Genomic DNA, 22,671 nt, shown 5'->3' with positions numbered 1-22,671 from the left:
TGTGTGAGTTGAACATCTTGTCATCTTGTAGGATCCCAGTACATTGACAGTCAACTGTGTCTAGAAACAGTGCTAACCCAAAAATGAAGGCTGATCTTGAATTCATCCACATGGGTTTAGAATAGCCAAAATCAGAATATTCTTTCTCAGCAAATACCTTTTAGAAGTATATACTGCTAAGTATTCAGAAAACTTCCGTTTATTAAGACAGTTGTTTTGATTGTGACAACCACCAGGTGTCCAAGAGGGGCAGCCATGCCTGCCTGCTCCACTGGGCTTCTTTTGGTACAATTTTGAGAACAAAACATTGCAGTGAACTCTAAATCAGCTGAACACTGACAGATCTATGTGTGCACATGTTCCTTGCAAGTGAGGGGCATGCAGAATGCAGCACTGGGTCACCTCCTACTTAAAATATGTGTTCATCCACTCCCAGCAGCCCAAGATGGAGGCCATGCTGTGGTCACCACACAGGAGTGCTCAGAAGCGCAGCTTGTCCTTTGTTCTCTCAGCTCTCAAGTTAAACAGTTAAGGCCTGAATTAACTGCTGGCGACCTACCCAGCTCCTAACAATGCAAATTGGCTTCACAGTCATCATATAAACTGTTGCTAAGCTGTGACGTCAGCGCACTAAGGTCTAATTTGTCCCCTTAGCCACACAGTTCTAATCAGATCCCTGGTGTCTGGCCATATGTATCTCTCAAAACACCGTAGTACAGATGTGCTCACAAGTTCTTGAGAACAGTGTCCTTGGCTGATAATCAGATGGAGAAGGGAAAGATCAGTAGCAGGCCTAAGAACCTCATTACTCAAGAAAAAAGTTTGCAGTTAAAAAGCTGGCCCCGGATTTCTCTCAACCCTGTTCACTGAAGCTTCTTGTAGTAGGTGGTAATTAACACCCTCAAGTGGTCATCCCTAAGTGAGATGCGTGTATCACACCCCTCCAAGGCTCGGAGATCTTTGTGGGAGACTTAAGAGCCAAGGGTCATAGAGATGATTCAAGGAAACTTCAGACAAAACCTAGAAGCTGCACATAAGGGCTCACAGCAATTTGTGACAACTTGCGTAAGACCTCCACAGGCTCAGGCCAGGCAGACTCAGTGTAAAGACAGGACTGTGAGGACAGATCCCATCACTGCTAGGAAGCTACTGGCCTTTGGGAGTTGCTAACAAGTGAAGTCAGATTTAATGGCAGGACACTTGGGGGCACATCCTAGGACAGGCCTCCACTGAGTAGTTGGGCCACATAAATTGGACTCTGGATTTAAAAGCAAAGTCGAATGGGTAGGGAGTTGTGGGAGGCAGAGTTGAGTGACTTTGAGCCTGGTCTATAGAGTGAGTTCCAGGATAGCTAGGGCTACACAGTGAAACTCTGTCCCTAAAAACAAATCAACAACAGAAATGTATGACCTAATAGTGATAGTTGGGTTTGAGGGGAATTGCTAAGGGTGGAGCAGTGAGCTGGAAAATGTCATTAAATGTAAATAGAATGCTAGAGTTGGGAAAACCGTCTTGTAGGGAAGTGCAAGGGAATAGTGGATTCAGGCAGGGATATCCAAGAATGCTGAAATCACTGCATGAATGTGATACCCATGTCGTCTCCAAGGAGCTCCTCCCAATCTACTTGTCAAAGAAGCCACAAGGGGGAAAAACAGGGAGGGACAGACACCAAGTGACAGCTCCTATGGGACATAATGGATGCAACATAACATCTGTGAAGTCCTCTGTTAAAGATTTCTCTGTTTCCTCGTGCAAGACTTCTATGTGCAACTGACACAATTTTTCAAGTCTTAATTTGCTAAAACACTAAGGACAGGGGAATTATTCTAAAACAAGGACAACTATGGCTACATGACAGGAAAGGAAGCTGAGTCTCTATAACCAAGTCTGAGTATGGGTGATTACTGGGAGCTAAGTCACAAAGCCCCGTGTGCTAGTCAGGCACTCTATCAACTAGTTACATGCTTGGCACAGAAATCCTTAAAGAGATATAAGCTGAAGTAGCAACAGGTAAAGTTCAATGCCATGTTACCTACTGTGTGCAAAGACCTAGGCCCAGTCCCCGGGCTAAGTGAGGAAAAAGTATACACATAAACGCATGGAGCAAAGGTGGCAAAACCCGCCAAGAATAACATTCTAAGTGAGGTGTGTGTGCCCCGAGACCAGAGAACTAGATGTCCTCTACCACTCTGCGCCTTGTCCCTTCAGGGCAGCATCTCCGAGCCTGGAGCCCATTTTCTAGCTATGCTGTCAGCCAGCGAGCCCCAGCAATCTCCCTCACTGCTGGGGTTACAGGCCTGTGTGGGATTGATTACATGTGGCTTTTCCATAGGCACTGGGAGCACAACACTGGTGCCCATGATTGGTGCATCAATTAAACACTAGCTACTCAGCTATCTCTATAGCCCAAGTGTGTCCACTTCACAGGGGATTCTGCCCATTTTAACCAAACCGGAAGTGATGTAGAAAACACTAGTTGGCAATAGGAAATCTCTAGCCTTCTTGTCTTTAAAACATGATATACATGTTGGTGTAAGGGTTCTAAACTACTTATCAGCAAAAATTATAAAATGAAGGAACGTGATGGTTTGTTTTCACTGTCAACCTGGCTGGATTTGAGTCGCTTAGGAGACACACTGATGATGGAGTGTTGGGAGTGTTTCTGGAGTTTTTAACTGAGGTGAAGAAAGAGACCCATGCTGAATGAAGATGGCACCATCCTATGAACTAAGGTCCTGGACTGAATATAAAGAGGAGAAGGAGGAAGCCAGGCAAGCACCAGCACCGTCTTCCTACTTCCTGGGGACACACGGTGACCAGCAAGCAAGTGGATACTCTACCTCCAAGATGCACTGTGTCCCTTTCAGATTGTAAGCCCACATACAATTCCCCTTAGGTTGTGTTTGCTGAGTGTTGTCATGGCAACAAGGGAAGCACTAATACAAAGGGCAGACATGTTTTTCTTCTTTCAAGTTATAACTACAGAAGTGCAAGGACAGGAAGAAAAGGAATGATCAGCTTAAAGTTAACCTGAATATGTTACAGCAGGGAAGAGTACCCGCCTACCATACCTAAGACCACCAGTTCAATCTCAGCCCTGGCAAAAAAAAGTTAATTAAGAGTAAGTTAATACACTGACTTATTGTGGTTGTACAAGAATGAAAGTAGATGTTTTATAAACTAAATCTAATACTTTTAGTCCCGTATTAATTCAAGATTAGACTAGAGCGCAGAGCTTTAAAATACCAAGGGAAGTATTCCCACCAGCATGTCTGACCACCAGGGGTTGTTCATGGAGCTTCATTTTCTGATGGTATAAACTGAACACCCAGCCCACCTCCATTACTAATTCTACTGTCAAAATATGAAATGTTCCCCTAAATATGCCACATTCTTGGTCTTAAAAGCTCTCCTGATACAGCTACATCACAAATGGTGCTGGCACTTTGCTGGACTAAACGCCATGCAATCCTGGTATGACAGACCTGAAAAGGTGCTCCAATGGCAATGAGGTTAGACTATGACATTAGCCTCATTCCCATCAATTCCCTCTGAAATCCCAACAAATACAACTAGAAGTGGGATAATCATTCAAACGTTTAATCTCCCTTTACATATTATATTAACATTCATATTACAAGGCATTCCATTCACAAATATTACAGTTTGATAAAAACTTTAAACACACACACACACCCAGAAGTCTACAACAGATTCAATCACTTTACTAAATCATTAAAATAAAGTCATGAAAACATTATCATCATTCTCTTAAAGCAATAAGGTCTGAGGCACTCTGGGAAAGATGTCTTGAAGTATGTGTCAGTGGTATCAAATTATACTTATAAAAGTCATGAGACACCCAGCAATCAAGGATACTCTTGTGACAACTTTACCCTCTGGTGTTTGAACCACCACGGAGGAGCAGAGATTCCAGGCACCCCAGTCATTGCTGATGACAGAGGAGAGGTGTGTCTGCAATACAGGATAGCAGCTGATAGCATACTGAGTGTTACAGTACTGCACAGGCTCCTTTCTCATTCTGCTACGTTTACTAATGGTAAAGCCACGGTCACCCGTGACTGCGCACACCTGGGGACATTGGGGAGCTCCCCCATCATCTGCCACAGGACAACTGCCTCTTCTCTTGAGTGCTCCACAGGTGCAGCCTCACATCAGAAGGGTCTGAAAAAAGGGGGCTTCACATCTGACCAAAGAAAGGTCTAAAGCGGCAGTGCACTGTAAAGCCGGCCACTTCCTGCAGCACACACCAGACCTTAGTCTGACAACCTCTCATTCGCTGACACACAGTCCACACTGCGCGGAGTCTTCCCTGCAGACATACAAGATAAATGAACAGCATGGGGGTGAGAGGAGACCAGGTCCTAACTAGGACTCACTCACTAACGAGTTATGGATCTGTTTCTGAGAGCAGAATCAACCCAGACCAAAGGTCATATAGTGTTCAGTAATCGTGTATATGGAATTTAAAATGTATGCATATATATATATTTCCATATATATCAATATATAATAAAAATCTGGAGCAACATGTTGCTAAAGTTTCAAGATTTCTCATCTCCAACCTTCTCTTGGGAAGCAGCTGGCCCTTGGTGGCTGGGAAGCAGCTGGCCCTTGGTGGCTGGGAAGCAGCTGGCCCTTGGTGGCTGGTCTGTGGCAGTGACAAAGCAGTGAGCGCAGGATTAAGTCAAAGTGCTCAAGGAGCAAAGAAAACACAGTACAGAAAACTGAGGGGGTGAGGCCATTGGTGGAAGGAAGTAAGCAATGTTTCCTTTATTCTTCTCAGCTTTCAGACCCAAAAGCTCTTGAGGACACACACCAAATGCTGTAGTCCATTCTTATCCACAGTCAAAACAAAACGAGTGATTTAAAAAAAAAAAAAAAAACTTCATTTCCGTACTTTCAATAAAATGCACAGTACGAGATGGTGTTCGTATGTTAGGCATCTTGAGAGAATTAAAACTGGGACATGAAATGAGGCCGAGAGCTATCGAGTCTCCGGGTGAGAATTTCACAGCCAGTGTCCGTGACCAGCAGGGTGTGCTCAAACTGAGCGGATCGCTTCCCGTCCCTCGTCACTGCAGTCCAGCCATCTGGCCAAGTCTCATCCTGCCATCCACCTGAACAAGCGAAAATAATTACTTAGTTCTGTCACTCACATTCCAGACAGATGCTAGGTAAGTACAGATCCAGAGGAAAGAAGCCGTCAAATGCGCATAAAGATCCCTCTAACACTTCTGTCTAGCTGAGGCCTTTCCAACTTCATCCCATCTGCAGCACTAATGAAGTAACAATGTCTGAATTTCCTCATGTGTATCTCACTATCAAATCAAGATGGCATTTCCAAAATAAAGGTATCAGACTTCCTTTCAGCAAACACATGGAAACTCCTCCCACAAAACTAAGCAGAAATGTACAACTGGCAACTTTGCAGAATAACGGACTGAACTATCCCAGTTTACAAAGTGAACATGAGTTTCCGCACTGCTATTGCGTGTCACTCCTGAATTGTAAATAATTAATAGGCATACAGTTAGAGGCTGACAACAGATTATACTATAAAATCCTTATAACCAAAGAAATAGTGGCAAAGAAAACCAGGGTTTTTGAGGGCTAACAAAATATGAGAAGACAGCCCAACTGGCAAAGCATGAGGACCTGAGTTTCATACCCAGCACCCATGGTAGCAGCCAAGAGGCTCTGGGGTGTCAGACAGCTACCTCTCCTGGGGCTTGTTGGCAGCCAGCCTAGCCTAACTGGCAAACCTCATGTCCCAGTGAGAGACAAATTTCAAAAACAAAGTAGAGGGCTCTTGAGAAACATACCGTGAGGTTGACCTCTGGTCACTAATTATTCACACCTGGAGGACCTGGAAAGGGTGTGCTTTCAACAGAGGGCTCAGGACACGCTGGCCAGCAGCCCCGACATGCTGCCCTGCTTAAACCCAGTGAAGAACTAGCACAAGTATTTCCCAGATATAATCTGATAAATGCCCACCATTACAGCCCGTGCCATCACAGAGGATCATGAGACTAGCTACCAGAGACTAGTGTCTGTGATGTGCTTCCTTGGGATGCAGCGTGAAACTACAAGACTGGAGTGTTGACTGTAAGGCCAGATGGCTCACCAGTCTGGTAAATTTTGCCACATAAGCCACTGTGTGACCTAGGCCAAATTACTGTACAAGGATGTCCTCTTCTAACATCTTCCCCAAAATGGAATTAACTTGTATAACTGTGTGTCTCCTCTTCACCGTCCTACATCAATCAAGAACTTCAACAGAGGCTTAATGTAGATCTTCACACTACAACTCATCATTTGATAAATGTTTATGAATCACCATGTAAGACGGATCATCTTGTTAGAAACCCTTAGGATGTTCAATTCTCTACACATTACCAATCGAGTGCAATAGGGAGAAGGAAGCAAAAGGAAGAAAACAGAACCAGTTACTACTGATCTGATGAGTAACCAGATATAAAGAGAACCAACCTCCACACATGCTCCACCGTCTATAGCCAATGTGTGCACTTGCAAAAATTGGATACATAAAAATTTAAAGGAAAAAAGAAATGTTATAAACTCTGGTGGTTTAAAAATGAATGGCCCCTATGTCATGTGTTTGACTAATTGGTCCCCAGGGAATGGCACTACGAGGAGTAGTACATGAAGTGGGTGTGGCCTTGTTGGAGGAAGTGTGTCACGAGGGGTGGGCTCTGAGGTTTCAAATGTTCAACCCAGGCCCAGTGTCTTTCTCTTCCTGCTGCCTGCCAGCATGAATGTGGAATGTCTCTCGGCTCCTTCTCTAACACCATGTCTGTCATGTTCCCTGCCATGTCAATAATGGACTAAGACTCTAAAACTGTAAGCCAGCCCCAATTAAATGTTTCCCTTATAACAGTTGCTGTGGTCATGGGGTCTCTTCACAGCCATTAAACCCTAAGACACAAATAGAGTATCTGAAACACATATACTCACCTTCACAAATCATTGGCTCAATTGTAAACACATGACCCGACTTCATCACACCAACTGCTTTATTTTCTGAAATTAAAAGAAAAATGTCTTAAAAGACATCAAAACCAACAGGCATTGAACTAAACAGCTCACTGTTTAGTCACACAGGACTAACATATCCAGCAGTTCCCTCCATTACTCTCCCAATTCTTCCAGTCTGTCACTCAGCACAAAGGCTATCACCCATAACCACTGCTTGCAGCCAGTTTACTCTCGGCCCATGCTTTCTACAATTAAATACAGGGATGTCCATAGGCTTCAGATACAATCACCATCATTAATCAACATGAATTCACAATATTTTGTGCTAATGCAGATTAGAAAAGGCAAGCACTGCTGGGTGTAGCAGAGCATATCTTAATTCCCACCACTGGGAGGAGGGCATGTTGGACGTGTTACTGATTGTCAAACAGAATCCCAAAATCCATCACCCATCCACTTATGGAAGTTTGAGTGACATGTATCATATACTGGGAACTTCTCTCTTTGGGAAAGTGGAGTATGATTGTATAACAGTACATACTTCAGAAACAAAGGTTTGTAAGCAATCTTATCAAAATGGAGATAAAAGTGTGCATAGTAAGCAATTTGTTTAAATGAGGAGACATTTCTATCTGAAAAAAATTGCACTTCACACTTTAAATTTACTTTGGCCTTTGTCCAAGTTCACAAGTAATATTTTTCAGGACAACCGTGAGACATGTCCAGTCCTGCTACATTTCCAAAGGCCAGAATTTAAACTTAGGGACAGTCTTTTTGAAAGACCCTGACAAATATGGACCACTGGCTTAAGTTTAAATTTGTAAAGTCTTATAAAAATGATGCTGGTTACCAGCTACATGAACACTTGCGCAGGCGGCCACCACAGGGCAAGCACAGGCCTCTTCCTGCTAAAGGTTTTGCAGCAGCAGCAGCAGGCACAAGCTGTACAGCCACTACCTGCACACTCCAGCTCCGTGGGCAAAGGTTAATGTCTACGTGTGATGGGAGCTCGCCCACACCTCCACTCTGGCCCTTTCCTGGTGGAGAGCTGGCCACACTGTCCCCACTGCCTTGCGCTTTCAAAAGTACACTCACTGAAAACTCCAAATCCTGTTCTTAAACTCATGAGCCAACCCCTGGAAGCATAAATCAATTAAAAACTATAAGAATTATTTTTTATAATTTAGTTTATAATTTTCAATATATTTTATAATTTATAATTTAAAAATCAGATTTTTCTATAATAATATGAACTTTCTCTCAAAATGGCCTGAGACTTCTGATTTACAAGGAGTCGGTCTATCAAAGACAAAATGTGAAGAAGGTATCTACATCTGAGCTGTCTGATGCTACCATAGCAACAGAGATGGACTTTCTGCAAAATTCAAAACTAAAACAGTGGGCATTAGGGACCTCAATAACTTATCTAACTTTTAAATATTAGGATATATGAAATATAATGGGTTCCAAAGGTTCCAGGATTAAACCCCAGTGATTCCTTTAGCACAGCTACAGTATTAGGGTACTTGCACCCCAGGCTACCTGCTCTAGGACACAGCTAATGTACAAACTCTACGCTCCAGCCTGCTTCTACCACTCCCACTGTGTTTAAACAGTCTAACTTCTACTATTCATGTCATAGAATACTGAATCAAAGTTTCAGTTCTGTTAACAACTCACTTAACAAACACAGGTTATCTGAAGGGTTGCCTCAGATCAACAGGTCAATTTTAAAAACTTGAGCCAGGGAACAGTGGCTCACATCTTTAATTGCAGACTTGGGAGGCCAGGGAGGAGGATCTCCGAAAGTTGAAGGCCAGCCTGGTCTAGTGAGTTCCAGGACAGCCAGGGCTACACAGAAAGACCCTTGTCTTTAAAAAACAAAACAAAACAAAACAAAAACAAAAAAACTTACAGCAGCGTGTAATGTCTACAGCAGTCTCAGAGCACATGCAAATGAAGGTGCAGGCACCACCATTTCTACCCTGGTGACTTGGAAATTCACCAAACGAGAGAGATAATATACTGCTTCCTGCTTCCATTTCCTTTTAAAAATTTTTTTCTTATAATTTTATTTCTATTTTATGTATATGGGCATTTTGCCTACATGTTTGTGTAGCATGTATGTGTCCAGTGTTTGTGGAGGCCAGAAGAAGGCATCAAATCCCGAGACCCACTTGGGCCCTCTGGAAGAGCAGCCACTGACCATGCCTCCAGGCCGGTTTCTTCCGTTCACTAAGTAAACGTGTTAATAGGAAACAGGTGTCTGTGCTGCACCACCACTACCGACTCGCCCGCCCGCTCCCACAAATGTCACTGTCTTCAGCCTTACTAACCCATACTTCAACCAGTTTGTTGTCTCTGCACTTAGAAAGACTTCATTCTCTCTGCAGTCTCTCACACAGCGCTCCTGATGAGAGCAGCACCTCAGCCCTGAGAATGGACAGGCACTCAGGCTACTTCAGGGTTTTACATACACAGTTGCTATTGTTTCCAACGTTCCTGCAATGATGTGGTTAACAAGTGAGTGCCGACTGACACCCACACCCCACACGCTGTACCACAGCAGCACTCCAGCTTCTGCCAGGGGCTTCCCCTCAGTTTACTTCTCCATAGTCATGCACCTAGGACACAGCTGGCCACAGCATCACTGCCCTTGAGAGCAGTTCCACTGAATAGTTTCCATAAGACAACCTAGACACCTTTGCCAACTCAGTCTTCCCAAATCACCAACTCCATGGCATTTACTTGTGTCTGTGTGTGTCTGTGTGTGTCTGTGTGTGTCTGTGTGTGTGTGTGTGTGTCTGTGTCTGTGTGTGTGTATTTGTGTGTGTATCTGTGTGTGTACACTTTTCCTATTTTACCTTACAACAGTACCACACCTCTATACGATGCACCGTGATCAGACTCAGCCCACTAGACTTTCTCTTCTGCTTCCCAATTAGTCCCTCTCTGCCTTTGTTTCTCTTTCCCTAGCTTCCTCAGAGCCCATGTGAACAGTCACAGTTGCTGTGGTTAGAGCAGCTTTAAAGCTTCCTCTCTGGGTATCTTCCTCATGCTACCTGTTCCTGGCCTCAAAGCAACCTCCGCCAACTCACAGACTACAGAGGCGACTTACCTAAACTTAGCACAAGGATATCCTGGGTGTTTGCCTCCAAGTTCTGAGGCACAGAGGAGGAGGAATGTGTGTAAATGCACACACACATACAACACTGATGACAGACACACTCCTGCAAACGGCTGGAACACAACGTCTCAGACTTCCTGTGGTTTTCTTCTACCACTTTCAACTTGAAATAAGTACCTGGTTCTCCTTTATTAAACCAATAAATAATAACAACTCCCAGCAAACCAGTAAGATGAACTATTTCACCAAAGAAATCAGAAAACATATAGGAAGACTGTGTACTGGCTGCCAAAATCAATTTACACGTCCCCAAAAGTCCTCAACTAGATTACCCTTCCTGTTTACTTCCCTTGCAGTCAGATACGATTAAGCACTGAAGTCCTGCAAATAGAAACAAACACAGGTGGTTTATGCCAGTCCCGAGACGGCTGACGAAAACTCTAAGCACCTCCCCTCCTGACATACTACCTGTTGACTAAGAGACAACTCCAGGGTGACCTCAAGAGATGAGTTGAAGGCCACCTACTTTAGACTGTCATGTGAGAAAGACTTCAGCTTGACCTGTGTTTATACAGTAACATCAGAGGGGAAGGGACACTCACAGCTTATCATTACTTCCGTGAATACCATGCCGAAGACCCTGACTTGAGTAATGTTCATAAATAGAAATAAGCAAGTATTTGGAGAGCACTCACTGGCATAGTGCGGTACATTGGGGGCTGTATGGAAAAGTTTGTGGATCCCATGCCCACAATAGCTTCGAACAACTGAGAATCCATTTGCTTGGGCGTGTTTCTGAATGATGTTTCCCAGTTCTCTGTATCGAACACCAGGCTTCACTGAAAGAAAGAGGAAATACCTGTGAGGAAGGGCAGACTTAACAAAACAGTTGGTTTCCTTGTGGCAAGGATCTTGGTGAAAGTATTCCTTCATGCCTCAATCTACAATGAAGGCCCAGGGAAATCCAGATGGCCAGTAAATGACAAAGCTGACTCAAAATCAGGAATATATCCTTCACAGGAATATATCCTTAACGCAAAAAAGGAGAACACCAAAGGGTCAAGGAAAAACACCTTTTGTTTTCTCTAAGAACAAACACTAAACAATTGAATGGAAAACACAATTTTTTAAAAATCCTTTTTCACAAAGGGCATATAGCCAGGATCCTCTAGAGGAACAGAACTTACACACAGACACAGACACAGATACACAGACACACAGACGCAGACACAGCCGCAGCCGCAGACACACAGACAGACACAGACAAAGATAGGGACTTATTAAAACAGTTAACAGGCTGTAGTTCAGCTAGTCCAATTATGAATGTCTACCAACAAAAGATCCAAGAATGGGGCTGGTGAGATGGCTCAGCAGGTAAGAGCACCCGACTACTCTTCCAAAGGTCCTGAGTTCAAATCCCAGCAACCACATGGTGGCTCACAACCATCCGTAACAAGATCTGACTCCCTCTTCTGGTGTGTCTGAAGACAGCTACAGTGTACTTACATATAATAAATAAATAAATCTTTAAAAAAAAAAAAAAGGTCCAAGAATGACGGGATGTCTCAGCTGGTTTTCAGTGCATACTAGAACTCCAAAGAGTATTGTAGTAGGACTCTAACACCAGTGAAGGAGTGGCTTACTAGCTAGGTGAGAGCAAGCAGACACAGAGAGAGCTCCCTTCTTCAGTTTACTAAGCTACCTCATCCAGAGGTTTCAGTAAAGCTTCCCTAAAGGATACAAGTCTTCCCCATATAATTAATAATATAACTAAATGTCTGAGGAACCAGCCACAGGCATATTTTAGTCAACATTTATGAACAAATTATTTGGTTAAAAACCTTAAAAATAGTGGAAAACTGAAGTTCTCAAAATGAAAATATTAAAGTTCTTCTCACCTAAAATTCTGAAGTTTTTAAGTAATCAACAGTTACTAGACTTGTGGGGAGGAAATGCCCCCACACTAATACTTACAATTTTTATCTTAACCCATGTAGCCTTTATGTGACTCAGTAAAAGCTTCATCATTTCTTGTATCTCAATTAGTACACTGAACACAATCAAAGCAGATCAGTGGTATTGGGCGTACCCATGCCTTTGTCAAAGAACCCCACTCGATTCAATACTCTGCTGATGACAGGTCAGAGTCGCCTGGATAGAGTGTGTGGTAAGAAGGATAACACAACGAAGATAAAATTTCAAAGGCTGTGGAACTTTCTGGAAAATTGCTCCCAAATTATCCTTTTATCAGTAGTCTCCACAAGCTTTTCCTGTTCTGCCATCCCCAAAAACAACAGAAAAAGGCCAGGACAAGCATTTATAGAACACAGCCTGAGAAAGATCCTAGAAAAATGCACTTATATGCACTACTGGAGTAGCAGGAGACCACCAGTGTCCAGAATAACACTAGACAATCCTGATACCTATAAACTAAGAGAATGTGGTAAAAAAGGCACAGCACTGAGGAGCCGAGGTGAAGTGCTGCCCAGTGTGCACAGGCCCTGCAGATACTCTCCACAGGAAAGGAACGCGTGCCGCCACGCTCCACCCACACTGCCCAAATGACAGGAAGGAACCCACATGTTGTCTTCTGATGCCCACAGGCATATAGAGGCTTATATGCCCATGTGCACACATACATAGATCTAATTTTAAAAGTGTTTTAAAGGAGGTACAACTATATATATATATATATATATATATATATATATGCACACACAAACATATACATACATATATATGCAGGTAAATAGGCTAATCTGGAAGGTATTAGTGGAAAAATAGGAAAGCCAGAGGTATCGAGCAGGAGCTGGAGAGAAGGCTTGGTGATGAAGAGCGCTGGCTACTTACTCTTCCAGAAGACCCAGGTTTGATTCCCAGCTCCCATGTGGCAACTCACAAGTGTAACTCCAGTTCTAGAGAATCAACACCCTCACACATACACATGCAGGTTAAAATACCAGTGCACATGAAATTAAAAAAAAAAAGGAAAGAGAGAGATTGAACGTTAAGATTCTAACCCTAACTAAACATAGACACTACCTGTATTCAGTTTAAAGAAGAGTAAAAAGAGAGAAGACCCTAAAAGTACTAAGGATACTGCAGTAAACGAGCTATGAAAAGCAACAGGAGAGGCAAGCATAAAGACGGCTCCATCCTCATCCTCCCAAATCCTTATCCTGTTTTTCCTATGAGAACAATGAAAGTGAAAAGAATCTAAAAGTCAACTCAAAGTTGCACTGAACACTGAACACTGGTAGACCGTGGTGCACTGAGCGCAGTGGTGCCGCAGCTGGGGCTGACCTGCATCGATGGCTTGCATCAGGCATTCATATGTAGTCTGAACAAGTTTCCGTGCTCCTTCATCCACATCGCCAACGAAAAAGGTCTCATTTAGATCCCCATGGTAACCATTTCGATAAAGAGTGATGTCCACTGGAGGAAGAAAAGGCAGAGATGAAGCCCATGTCCACTTACATCTTAAAGTCAAGCATGACATCCTCATGCAACCGAATGAACACAGTGCCATCTGCAGTCTCAACCTCATCAGTGACAGGGAGACTCAGCTGAACTAACTGTAGAGAGCAGGAACATGGTCCTGCCACACAGGGCAGACCAGGGCTGGAGGCTAGCCATGAAGTCCTCTGAGGCAGAGACTATTATACACAAGACAGCTGTGCAAAGAAATAACCCGGTTAGTGACACTGAACCAATGAGTCCACTAAGCTCTGAAACAGAAAACATTTCCACTTATCTTCAGCTCGCTCTTCCTCCACCTGGGACACAAGAGCAAAGTTTACCTTGTTCTAGTTTATTTTTAAAAACCCTGGGGCTGGAGAGATGGCTCAGCAGTTAAGAGCACTGACTGCTCTTCCAGAGGTTCTGAGTTCAATTCCCAGGAACCACATGGTGGCTCAAAACCATCTGTAATGGGACCCCATGTCCTTCTTCTGGTGTGTCTGAAGACAGCTACAGTGTACTCATATACATAAAATAAATAAATTAAAAATTAAAAAAAAACCTATTTGTCTTCCATCCATCTGTAAGTATTCATCCATCTTCATCCCAGGCTTAAAATAAAGATACCATTGTGTGACTACAATAAACTACATATCTATCTAGAGAACACACTAAATAAGTATCTTTACATTACAAAATCCAGGCAACATGGAACACTGCAGAGTAGACGATTCATCCCTGCAATATGCCATATGCTGTGCATGCCTTTAATCCCATACTGGGGATGCGGAGTCACCAGGATCTCTTTGAGTTCAAGTCCAGTGAGACGGAAGGAAGGAAGGAAGGAAGGAAGGGAGGAAGGAAGGAAGGAAGGAAGTTATCAAAAACTTATGAAATGTTCATAAACAAGAACCCTAAATAAGTCAGTAACAACTATAATAAAGACAGTATTATATTTAATCTATCTAATCTGTGCATTTGGATTTTTGCTTATTTGGATCCTAGGAACACTAGTTCATTAATAATAAAAATGCTTTCTGAGAAAGAGTGAGGCCCTGAGTTCCTGCCCCAGCATCCATGTAAAGAAAGCCAGGTGTGGAGCACATGCCTGGGACCCCAGCCCTAGGGGACCACCACCCAAGGAGGATTCTGGGGGTACACAGGCCAGCAATCTACTTAAGCTCCAGGCTAACTGAGAGCGCCCTCAAAAATATGTATGGAGAGTGGGAGGAAAACACCCAACGTTAACCTCTGGTATGCACATTACGTACGTACAGGTGAATACATACAAGAATATAGTCATATGCATGCAAGTTTTACATTAGAAACATTTCAACATATAAGTTGGATTATATACATATATACATTATACACCATATGCATACAACTACATCTGGGGGGAAGCCTACCTTTTTTTTTAATTGTTTGATAATTTCACACATGAATATAATGTGTTGTGATTAAACCGGTGCTCTATTCCTTCCCAATGCTGTGCTGGTTTTACACAGAGTCAGTCCTCTTAGTGCCCTGTACGTGCATGGTGAAGGACCGACCGTCTCCTGGAGTATGAAGAGCATCTCGAGGACCACATTCCTGCCTCTCCCTCCCTCAGAAGCCAGGGATGCTCCTCAGCTAAGGTGGACTGTCCTGAGCCCTGCCCTCGCCCCATTGCTGGAATTTTGGCTGACTTGATTTTGTAAAGGTTTGTATGGACACGGGTGCTATGAATTCATGTCCCTGTCACATCCAGTCAAAGCTGTTTCACTGCAGAAGTCTACAACCTCTGACTCTCAGGAGCTTTCTGCCCTCTCTTCTGAAATGATCCATAAGCGCAGGCAAGGGTGGGGTGAGGGGATGGTGGTGTGATATAGATATCCCATTTAAAGCTAAGCACCCCATCTCATATTTCTCTGCACGTTGGCTAGTTATGAGTCTCTACATTAATCCCCACCTACTACAAAAAGCGTCCCTGATGAGAGCTGAGAGCTGTACTAATCTGTGGTGGAAAGATAAGAACCTACAGTACCATTTGTTACTTACTGTCCCTTTAGCAGAATGGGAGTATCAGGTTCTCCCCAGTGGCCTGACTTGGGCAGCCATGGCTTTTTGACCCCGTAACAGTATCATCCATGAGTTTCTTAAATCAAGTCAAGGTGACGGTTACTCCCATAACCTCTGCAGCAGAGCACACCCCTGCTCAAGCTAGCTGTTACTGTAGCTGTGAGCTTCCCTGCTGAGTAGGACTGTGTATCACTTTTCTCTAGGGGAGAGTCCTTCCCTGACACACTCAATCCCAAAGGGACTGCTACTGTGGCTCCTCTACACAGGCAGTGTTTCCAGGACAGCAGAGGACAGGAGGCCAAAGCCACTCCATTTTTAAAAGGCACTGCTGCAGGAGTTTTTCCCTTTACTTAAGGTCTTTATGAATTACAACTAAGGGGCTCCCCAAAATCTCTCCTGAAAACCTACCCTGATCTCTTCATAATCATTAGTAAATGTTGGTAAAAGAAAAAAGTATGTAACAAGCTCACTGTTACTTCTACATTGACATCTTCTGCATACTTATCAATCACACGTAAAATAGGCTATGAAGAAATACAGGTTGATTAGAATGCATGCTACATATATGCTGAAGGCAATACAATCATTAAAAATACACAAATACAATCATTAAAAATAGGTCTCCTTCTAGGCCGTGGTGTTGGGTATCTTTAATTCCAGCACTTGGTGGGGCAGAAGCAGGCAGGATCTCTGTTCTGTGAGTTTGAGGCCAACCTGGTCTACAAAGTCAGTTCCAGGACAGACAGACCCTATCTCAGATGACTGACAGATAGATAAGTAAGTAGGTAGATAAGCAGACAGACAGACAGACAGACAGGAATAAGTAAATAAATTAAAAAGTAAATAAATACAGTAGATAAGAGAGAGAGAGGAAGGAAAGAAGGAAGGAAAGAGTAAGGGAAGGAGGGGGAAAAGGAAAAGGAAAAGGAAAATAAGAGTTCCTTCAATTTTGAGCAACACCTGAGTTTTAAAAAGAAAAAGTTCAAGTCAAGAAAACAGAAACCACTTAACAGACTTCTGAAATGTGGGAGTCTTTTTGCTCACAATGACAAATTTCACACCCATTTCTTACCATTAACAATATCACCTTCTTGCAAAGGCCGCCTGTCTGGAATCCCATGGCAGATGACTTCATTCACTGAGGTACAACAAGACTTTGGGAAGTTATAGTAATTCAGGGGAGAAGGATAGCAATTTCTTGCAATGCATGCCTGTAGTAGATGAAAATACAGAGAAAATAATTTGGAATCTACAAGAGGAAAAATTATGTATGCAATAAATCAGATCAAAATCTAAAGAATTTTGTGATAGATGCTACTATAAAGGCCTGATATTATAGCTTACTTGAGAATATTGATAGGTGTATAGTTATAAGTATGTGTGTGCATGTGTTTGTGCATGAACTGAACGAACACACACACACACACACACACGTTGCTGCCCTAGGCTTTCTTTAGATCTTACAGGCCAAGAAACTGGGACTATAGGCATATGATGAGAACATGCCTAGCTGGCAGACAGTATCTTTTTCAGTGTCTAGTATGCTGTATGCCAATTAAATATACTGTATGCAAACCAGTCTACTGGTTTTCATGCAAAAGAGAATCAAACTGACATAATACAAATATATACAAATGTCATATGAAGATTCTACTCTAACTTAGCTACTGCTTGTGAAACATTTTCAGAAAAAAATAACACATTCTATCAGGCACTTTCAACAGCCTCTTATATTAAGGCCACTACATCCACACAAAGAGGAAATAAGTATGTATGTAATTAAGAAATGGCAAAGTACCCACTGCAACTTCTGCTATAGCTACATCCCATGGACTTAGGAAACAGCTGTTTGAGTCTTCCCATGGCAGCCATCAGTGTACTCTAAGTTCTGTGTCCTTCTACTGTGGTGTTCAGTCTAGAAACATTCTAACAGCTGTACAAAATACTAACTGTGGCCAGGCGTGGTGGCGCACACCTTTAATCCCAGCACTCGGGGGGCAGAGGCAGGAGGATTTCTGAGTTCGAGGCCAGCCTGGTCTACAAAGTGAGTTCCAGGAAAGCCAGGGCTACACAGAGAAACACGGTCTCAAAAAAACAAAACAAACAAACAAAAAAACCTAACTGTGGACTAGTCCATCATTCTACTAGCAATCCCACTACTTCTAGAAATCTTTAAGTAGTCTACTTAACGTTCTACCTTAAGTCTACCTGGAGTTCCCCTCAGGTAGAAAATACTCTCACCGAAAACAACTGCAGCCCTCCGGTGCTTCCCTGATGTGGGTGTACTTGTCCAGTTATCGTATCACAGATTCCATCCTCTGTAAGTCACATGACCTTGGATAATTATAAAGTGGAGGTGACAGTAGCACCTACTTCCGGAGGATGCTGGAGACATCAAATGACTAAATGTGAAGGTACCTGACCCACACACACACGAAGTGCTCAAAGTGCCGACTTGTGATGTATTACTATATACAGCATCCAAATCAAACCCACCTCAGGCTGCCGCTGGCTATCACAAGCTACAGACACTCCAGCCTTGCCAGTGCAATGTTTGCACAGAAGCCACACACGTCCTCCCATATACCTTCAACCATCACTGCAATCACTCACTTACACTACGGACTCCCAACTAGCTAACAGTAGCAAGGAATAAAGAATACAAACATTTCCATACAAACTCAAAAGTTATTTTTTTCCCAAAGATTTTCAATTGCAATTGTCAGAATGTACTTACCAATATAAAAGCTATAGAAATGCTAACCATACTTGAAACAAGGCAAAAATAAGCTTTTAAATTAGTTTAAAAGTTATTTTGGGCATTATAAAATAAAGTTTAAATAATCTAAGAATCTGAAGCTTATGAAATAAGAAAGTAAAGATCTTACTAAGTGTACAGCGTGGTCGATCTCTTCAGTAGTTACGCCCGCTTTAATCATCCCAGCAGCAACGTCCAAAACCTCTCTGGCAAGCTGGAAAGGGAAACTAAGTTCACTCAAGAGGAGATCAAACAGAACCATACACTGTGCTCTCTTGGATTTCGTGAAAAATCAATCAAATGAAACCATCTGACATCATTTTGTATGCAATATTAAATGTTAGAAATATATAAATGTAAAAACAAATTTATATAAAAGTTGGGATAAACAGACTTGGTAATAAATAAACTTATAATCAATTAGACGAAGGTCTAATCTGACATTTCTAGAATGGGGAGCATGAAGGGAAACAGTGATTTCCTCAGAAAAATCAAGGCAAGTGAAAAAATATAAAATTCTCCAAATAATTAGCATTAAATCACTTTTCAAACACTACACAAAAGCCCCAAGTCAGCATCTAAGGCTTTTCTTCTTTAGAAAAGATATACACACGTGATTCCAGCTACCTAGCCAGCCACTCTCCAGACTCCAACACAGCATCTCCTAAGACGTTAGTCTAACCTGTGGAAGCCTTGCACTCTGTCCTGTGCTACAACATTTGTAAACACAGAATGACAAGTATCATAAAAAGTTCACTCTTTAAAAATAACACTGCAAAAAGAAAAACAAAAAAGCCCTGAGTCACAGTGGTGCTCGCCTTTGATCCCAGCAGTCATGGGGCAGAGAGAGGCAGGTTAGATCTGAGCTTTTTTTCTTCAAGGATAGCCTGGGCTACACAGTGAGTTCCAAGATAGCTGGGGCTACAGAGAGAGACTCTTCAAAATACAAGCAAATAAAATAGTAGTAATAATAATAATAATAATAGTTACGCTGCCAGCTCGAGGGCAGAGTACAGCCATGCGCATCCTTTAATCTTTTCAGTTCAATAAATGTTTATGCAAACAAACAATACCAAGTTGATCAAAGAAAATGACTACAGATGACCTGCTGTTAGCTTTATTTTAAAATAGATTCTTTACATATAAAAAGATGTTTTGAAAGTAAGAAGGGATGGGGAGTCTGTGCTCTTAACCCTGTCCTACCCGTGAGGAAAAGGTGACTTACCCTACACACGAGGCGCATCCCTTCTATATCTTCAGATGAGAGTAACTTAATCTGAGAAGTGCCTTTAAGAGCCTGTTCCGATTCAGACATTCCTGGAATGGAGAAGGCGTGAGTAACACCGCACCACACAGAAGAGTACAATTCCGCAGCACATCATTCACTGAAGGTGGCAACGGCTGACTCCTATGCACAGTACTAGTTTATATGGGGTGCTGGGGGCATGGTAGTTTATTTTCTTAATGTTTTCAACACAAAAAGGAAATAAAAGAAATTATAAAGAAAAAAATGTCTCAAAGTTCCTCTAGGAATCACTGACCGTTTACAGAGTACTTGCTACACGCACGCAGGCAGTCACTGCTGGACTCGACAAGCACAGCACAGGGCACTGCCTTCATGGCCTGTTTTCACGATGCCTTTACATACCAACAACTAATCAACTAGTGATGCTGTAAAACCAGAGCCAGCCAATGCCACTCAAAATCCTAAGGATTGTTTGCTTTTTTTCTTTTAGTTTCATGTGTACAGATATTCTACATGCATGCCTTGTGGCCTTGAAGACCAGAAGACGGCATCTGGTCCCCTGGAACTTAGAGGAGGTTGTGAGCTATCACAGGGGTGCTAGGAATTGAACCTGGGTCCTCTAGAAGAGCAGCAGTACTCTTTTAACCACTGAGCCATCTCTCCAACCTAGCTTATGACTTTTAGTAGGCTGTAACTCACATCTGAAAAGTGAAACAGGAATGGAAAGTATCAGATTGTATATTATACAGCCCAGGTAAATACTGCTGTGAAATATCTGATTATTGTTCTTATGCACAGAGATCATGTCATAACACCCATTTCTCACTCGAGTCATAATAAAGTTTGGGAGATACTGCCCAAATAATCTTCATTAATGAAATTAGTCTACACTAATTTAAGTTTTATATAAACTTAAAAGAAACAGTCAACACAGCAACTATTTCAAAATCTTGGGGCAGAGGGGTGTGAAACAAATCAACCCTATTTGCATTCTCTGAAATAAAAAATGCGCAAACAAATGTTTCTGCAGTTTTTTCTGTGTGTGCCACCCGTGTGAACTGGTGCACGCAGGTCAGGAAGAGGACTGCATCCCTGACACAGGAGCCACAGGCTGATAGCGCTGCTAACCACTCGATGCTCCCTGCCTGATTCACATCAAAAGATAGGGCTATTAATTCAATACTAGAAAATGAATGACTATTTAGAATGATAATCCTCATAACATGGACAGCTACCACCTTAAAGTATAAACGTCAAGTCAAGATGAACATCATAGAATGATTATTATGTGGCACAATGCTATTCTGGCTATACTAGAAAGAAAAAAACTGTAAAACTGAAAGGAAAAAGATACAAGCTTCATCCATCTCAGGTCTTACACACGCAGACCAAGGAGAAAAGAAGCACCTGGCATATGGATGAAAGGACCGTTTTCCACCTTAGCAGGTAAGATGTCAAAATCAGGAACTTTACCAGAGTACAAACAAGCTAAACCCATGAAAATACCCAGAACAAATATAAAAATACGAGCTTCAAAACAGAACTCTGAAAATGCCACTGTAACGCACAAAAGGTTAATAAAACAGAAAGCATACCCTATTCTTGAACAAAACACAAGATGTCAATTCTTCCAACATTAATCTATATTATTAGTTAATTAAAAATGCCAACAAGATATTTTTAGAAATCAAGAGAAGCTTATTTTAAACTTAATACAGTAAAAGAAACATACAATACTCAGAAATTCCGAAAAAAGGCAAAGATGACAGGAACAAGGCATGTGCATATGAACACATTTCTAATGGCCAAGTTTGGCCATGGCACATAATTAATCAAACACCACCCAAAGACATGAAAGAATTAAATACAATAATACAAGACACATTTATCTTACAACACACACAAACGCTGAAAGTATGTCATTATATAATGACAAAATAGTGTTCAGCTGAGGAGAAAACATTTCTATCACATATATCATTGTTAATGTACAATGAATATTTTAGAAATTGGGGGATCTAGTAGTCTAATGGAAAAAGAAGATACAAATATAAACAGACACTCAAAAGGATAGGAAATATGACTTTTAATACATGAAAAGATGTTAAACCTTATAATTCAAAGATGCAAGCTACAAAAAATATATATAATATTTCGGCTTTCAGGTTTATAAAGACCAGACAAGCTTGGCAGCAAACAATGTGGAGACAAAGAGGGAGAAGCCAATTCTCCCGTTCGCTTTTCTCAACTGGACCACTGAGGAAGGGTGTGTCACCCTCACACAGGAACCGGGCTGGGCCTCACAGAATCATTCCAATCTTAGTCTATGTTCTATCAGAGAAGTGTGCTCACGTTTTTAATCAGAGTAATAAAACTGGCAAAATCTCTGAAATTTCTAGAATCTCAAAATAAAAAATAGAATAAAATATAATAATAGAAAATAGAAAAATAGAAACTGCAATCAAATTCACAGAAGCAAAACCCTGCAAATAATCTAATCTAACCACTCATTAGTAGGCGCCTAGTTGATAATTATGATACACCCACACAATGAAATTAAAATTACAGAACCAAAGAACTTACATGAACTCATATGGAATACATGCAAGGCAATAGATTCACAATAAAAGAAAACCAGACTGTAAAAGGCATATGTGGTGTGTTCACTGCATATAACCAGCGCTGGACCTGATGTGTATTCACAGTATCTAAGGCGTGCTCTTAAAGCAGCTACCTCTACAGAGCAGAACTTCTTAATGCAGAGCACTATTCTATTAAAGTTATTTTTTTAAATATAAGTTATTACTATACTCAAAAGAGAAAAATAAAATTACAAATGTCCACATTATTCTATCATTCCTACCGCCTTTTTCTTATATTTATCCACAATGAATTTAACAAAATTTTGAGATTATATATAGAAATATAATACCATGGCTCCGTGAGTCTAAAGAGCCAGGCAGCTCTCTAAACGTATACACAGGCGCACCAGGTGCACAC

At 41.9% G+C, this 22,671-nt stretch overlaps 1 protein-coding gene across 1 annotated transcript in view; it reads right to left on the bottom strand.

The window, feature by feature from the left end:
* Window positions 1-3,581: 3,581 nt before the first annotated feature.
* Metap1 (methionyl aminopeptidase 1) overlaps window positions 3,582-22,671 on the bottom strand; it is a 31,557-nt gene continuing 12,467 nt past the window's right edge. Inside the window, exons 5-11 of the mRNA XM_021157789.3 lie at window positions 19,651-19,742; window positions 18,556-18,639; window positions 16,740-16,878; window positions 13,451-13,582; window positions 10,843-10,986; window positions 7,000-7,065; window positions 3,582-5,141 (exon numbers count right to left, since the gene is read on the bottom strand). Coding sequence (XP_021013448.1) covers window positions 4,978-5,141; window positions 7,000-7,065; window positions 10,843-10,986; window positions 13,451-13,582; window positions 16,740-16,878; window positions 18,556-18,639; window positions 19,651-19,742 — 821 coding nt within the window. The 3' untranslated portion in view covers window positions 3,582-4,977. The remainder of the gene's footprint in view (window positions 5,142-6,999; window positions 7,066-10,842; window positions 10,987-13,450; window positions 13,583-16,739; window positions 16,879-18,555; window positions 18,640-19,650; window positions 19,743-22,671) is intronic.

This window comes from Mus caroli, unplaced genomic scaffold (genome assembly GCF_978045245.1).
Source record: "Mus caroli unplaced genomic scaffold, Mus_caroli_1 scaffold_3, whole genome shotgun sequence".
NCBI lineage: Eukaryota > Metazoa > Chordata > Mammalia > Rodentia > Muridae > Mus > Mus caroli.
Note: the sequence above shows the minus strand (reverse complement) of the source record. Positions and strands in the feature narration are given on the sequence as shown.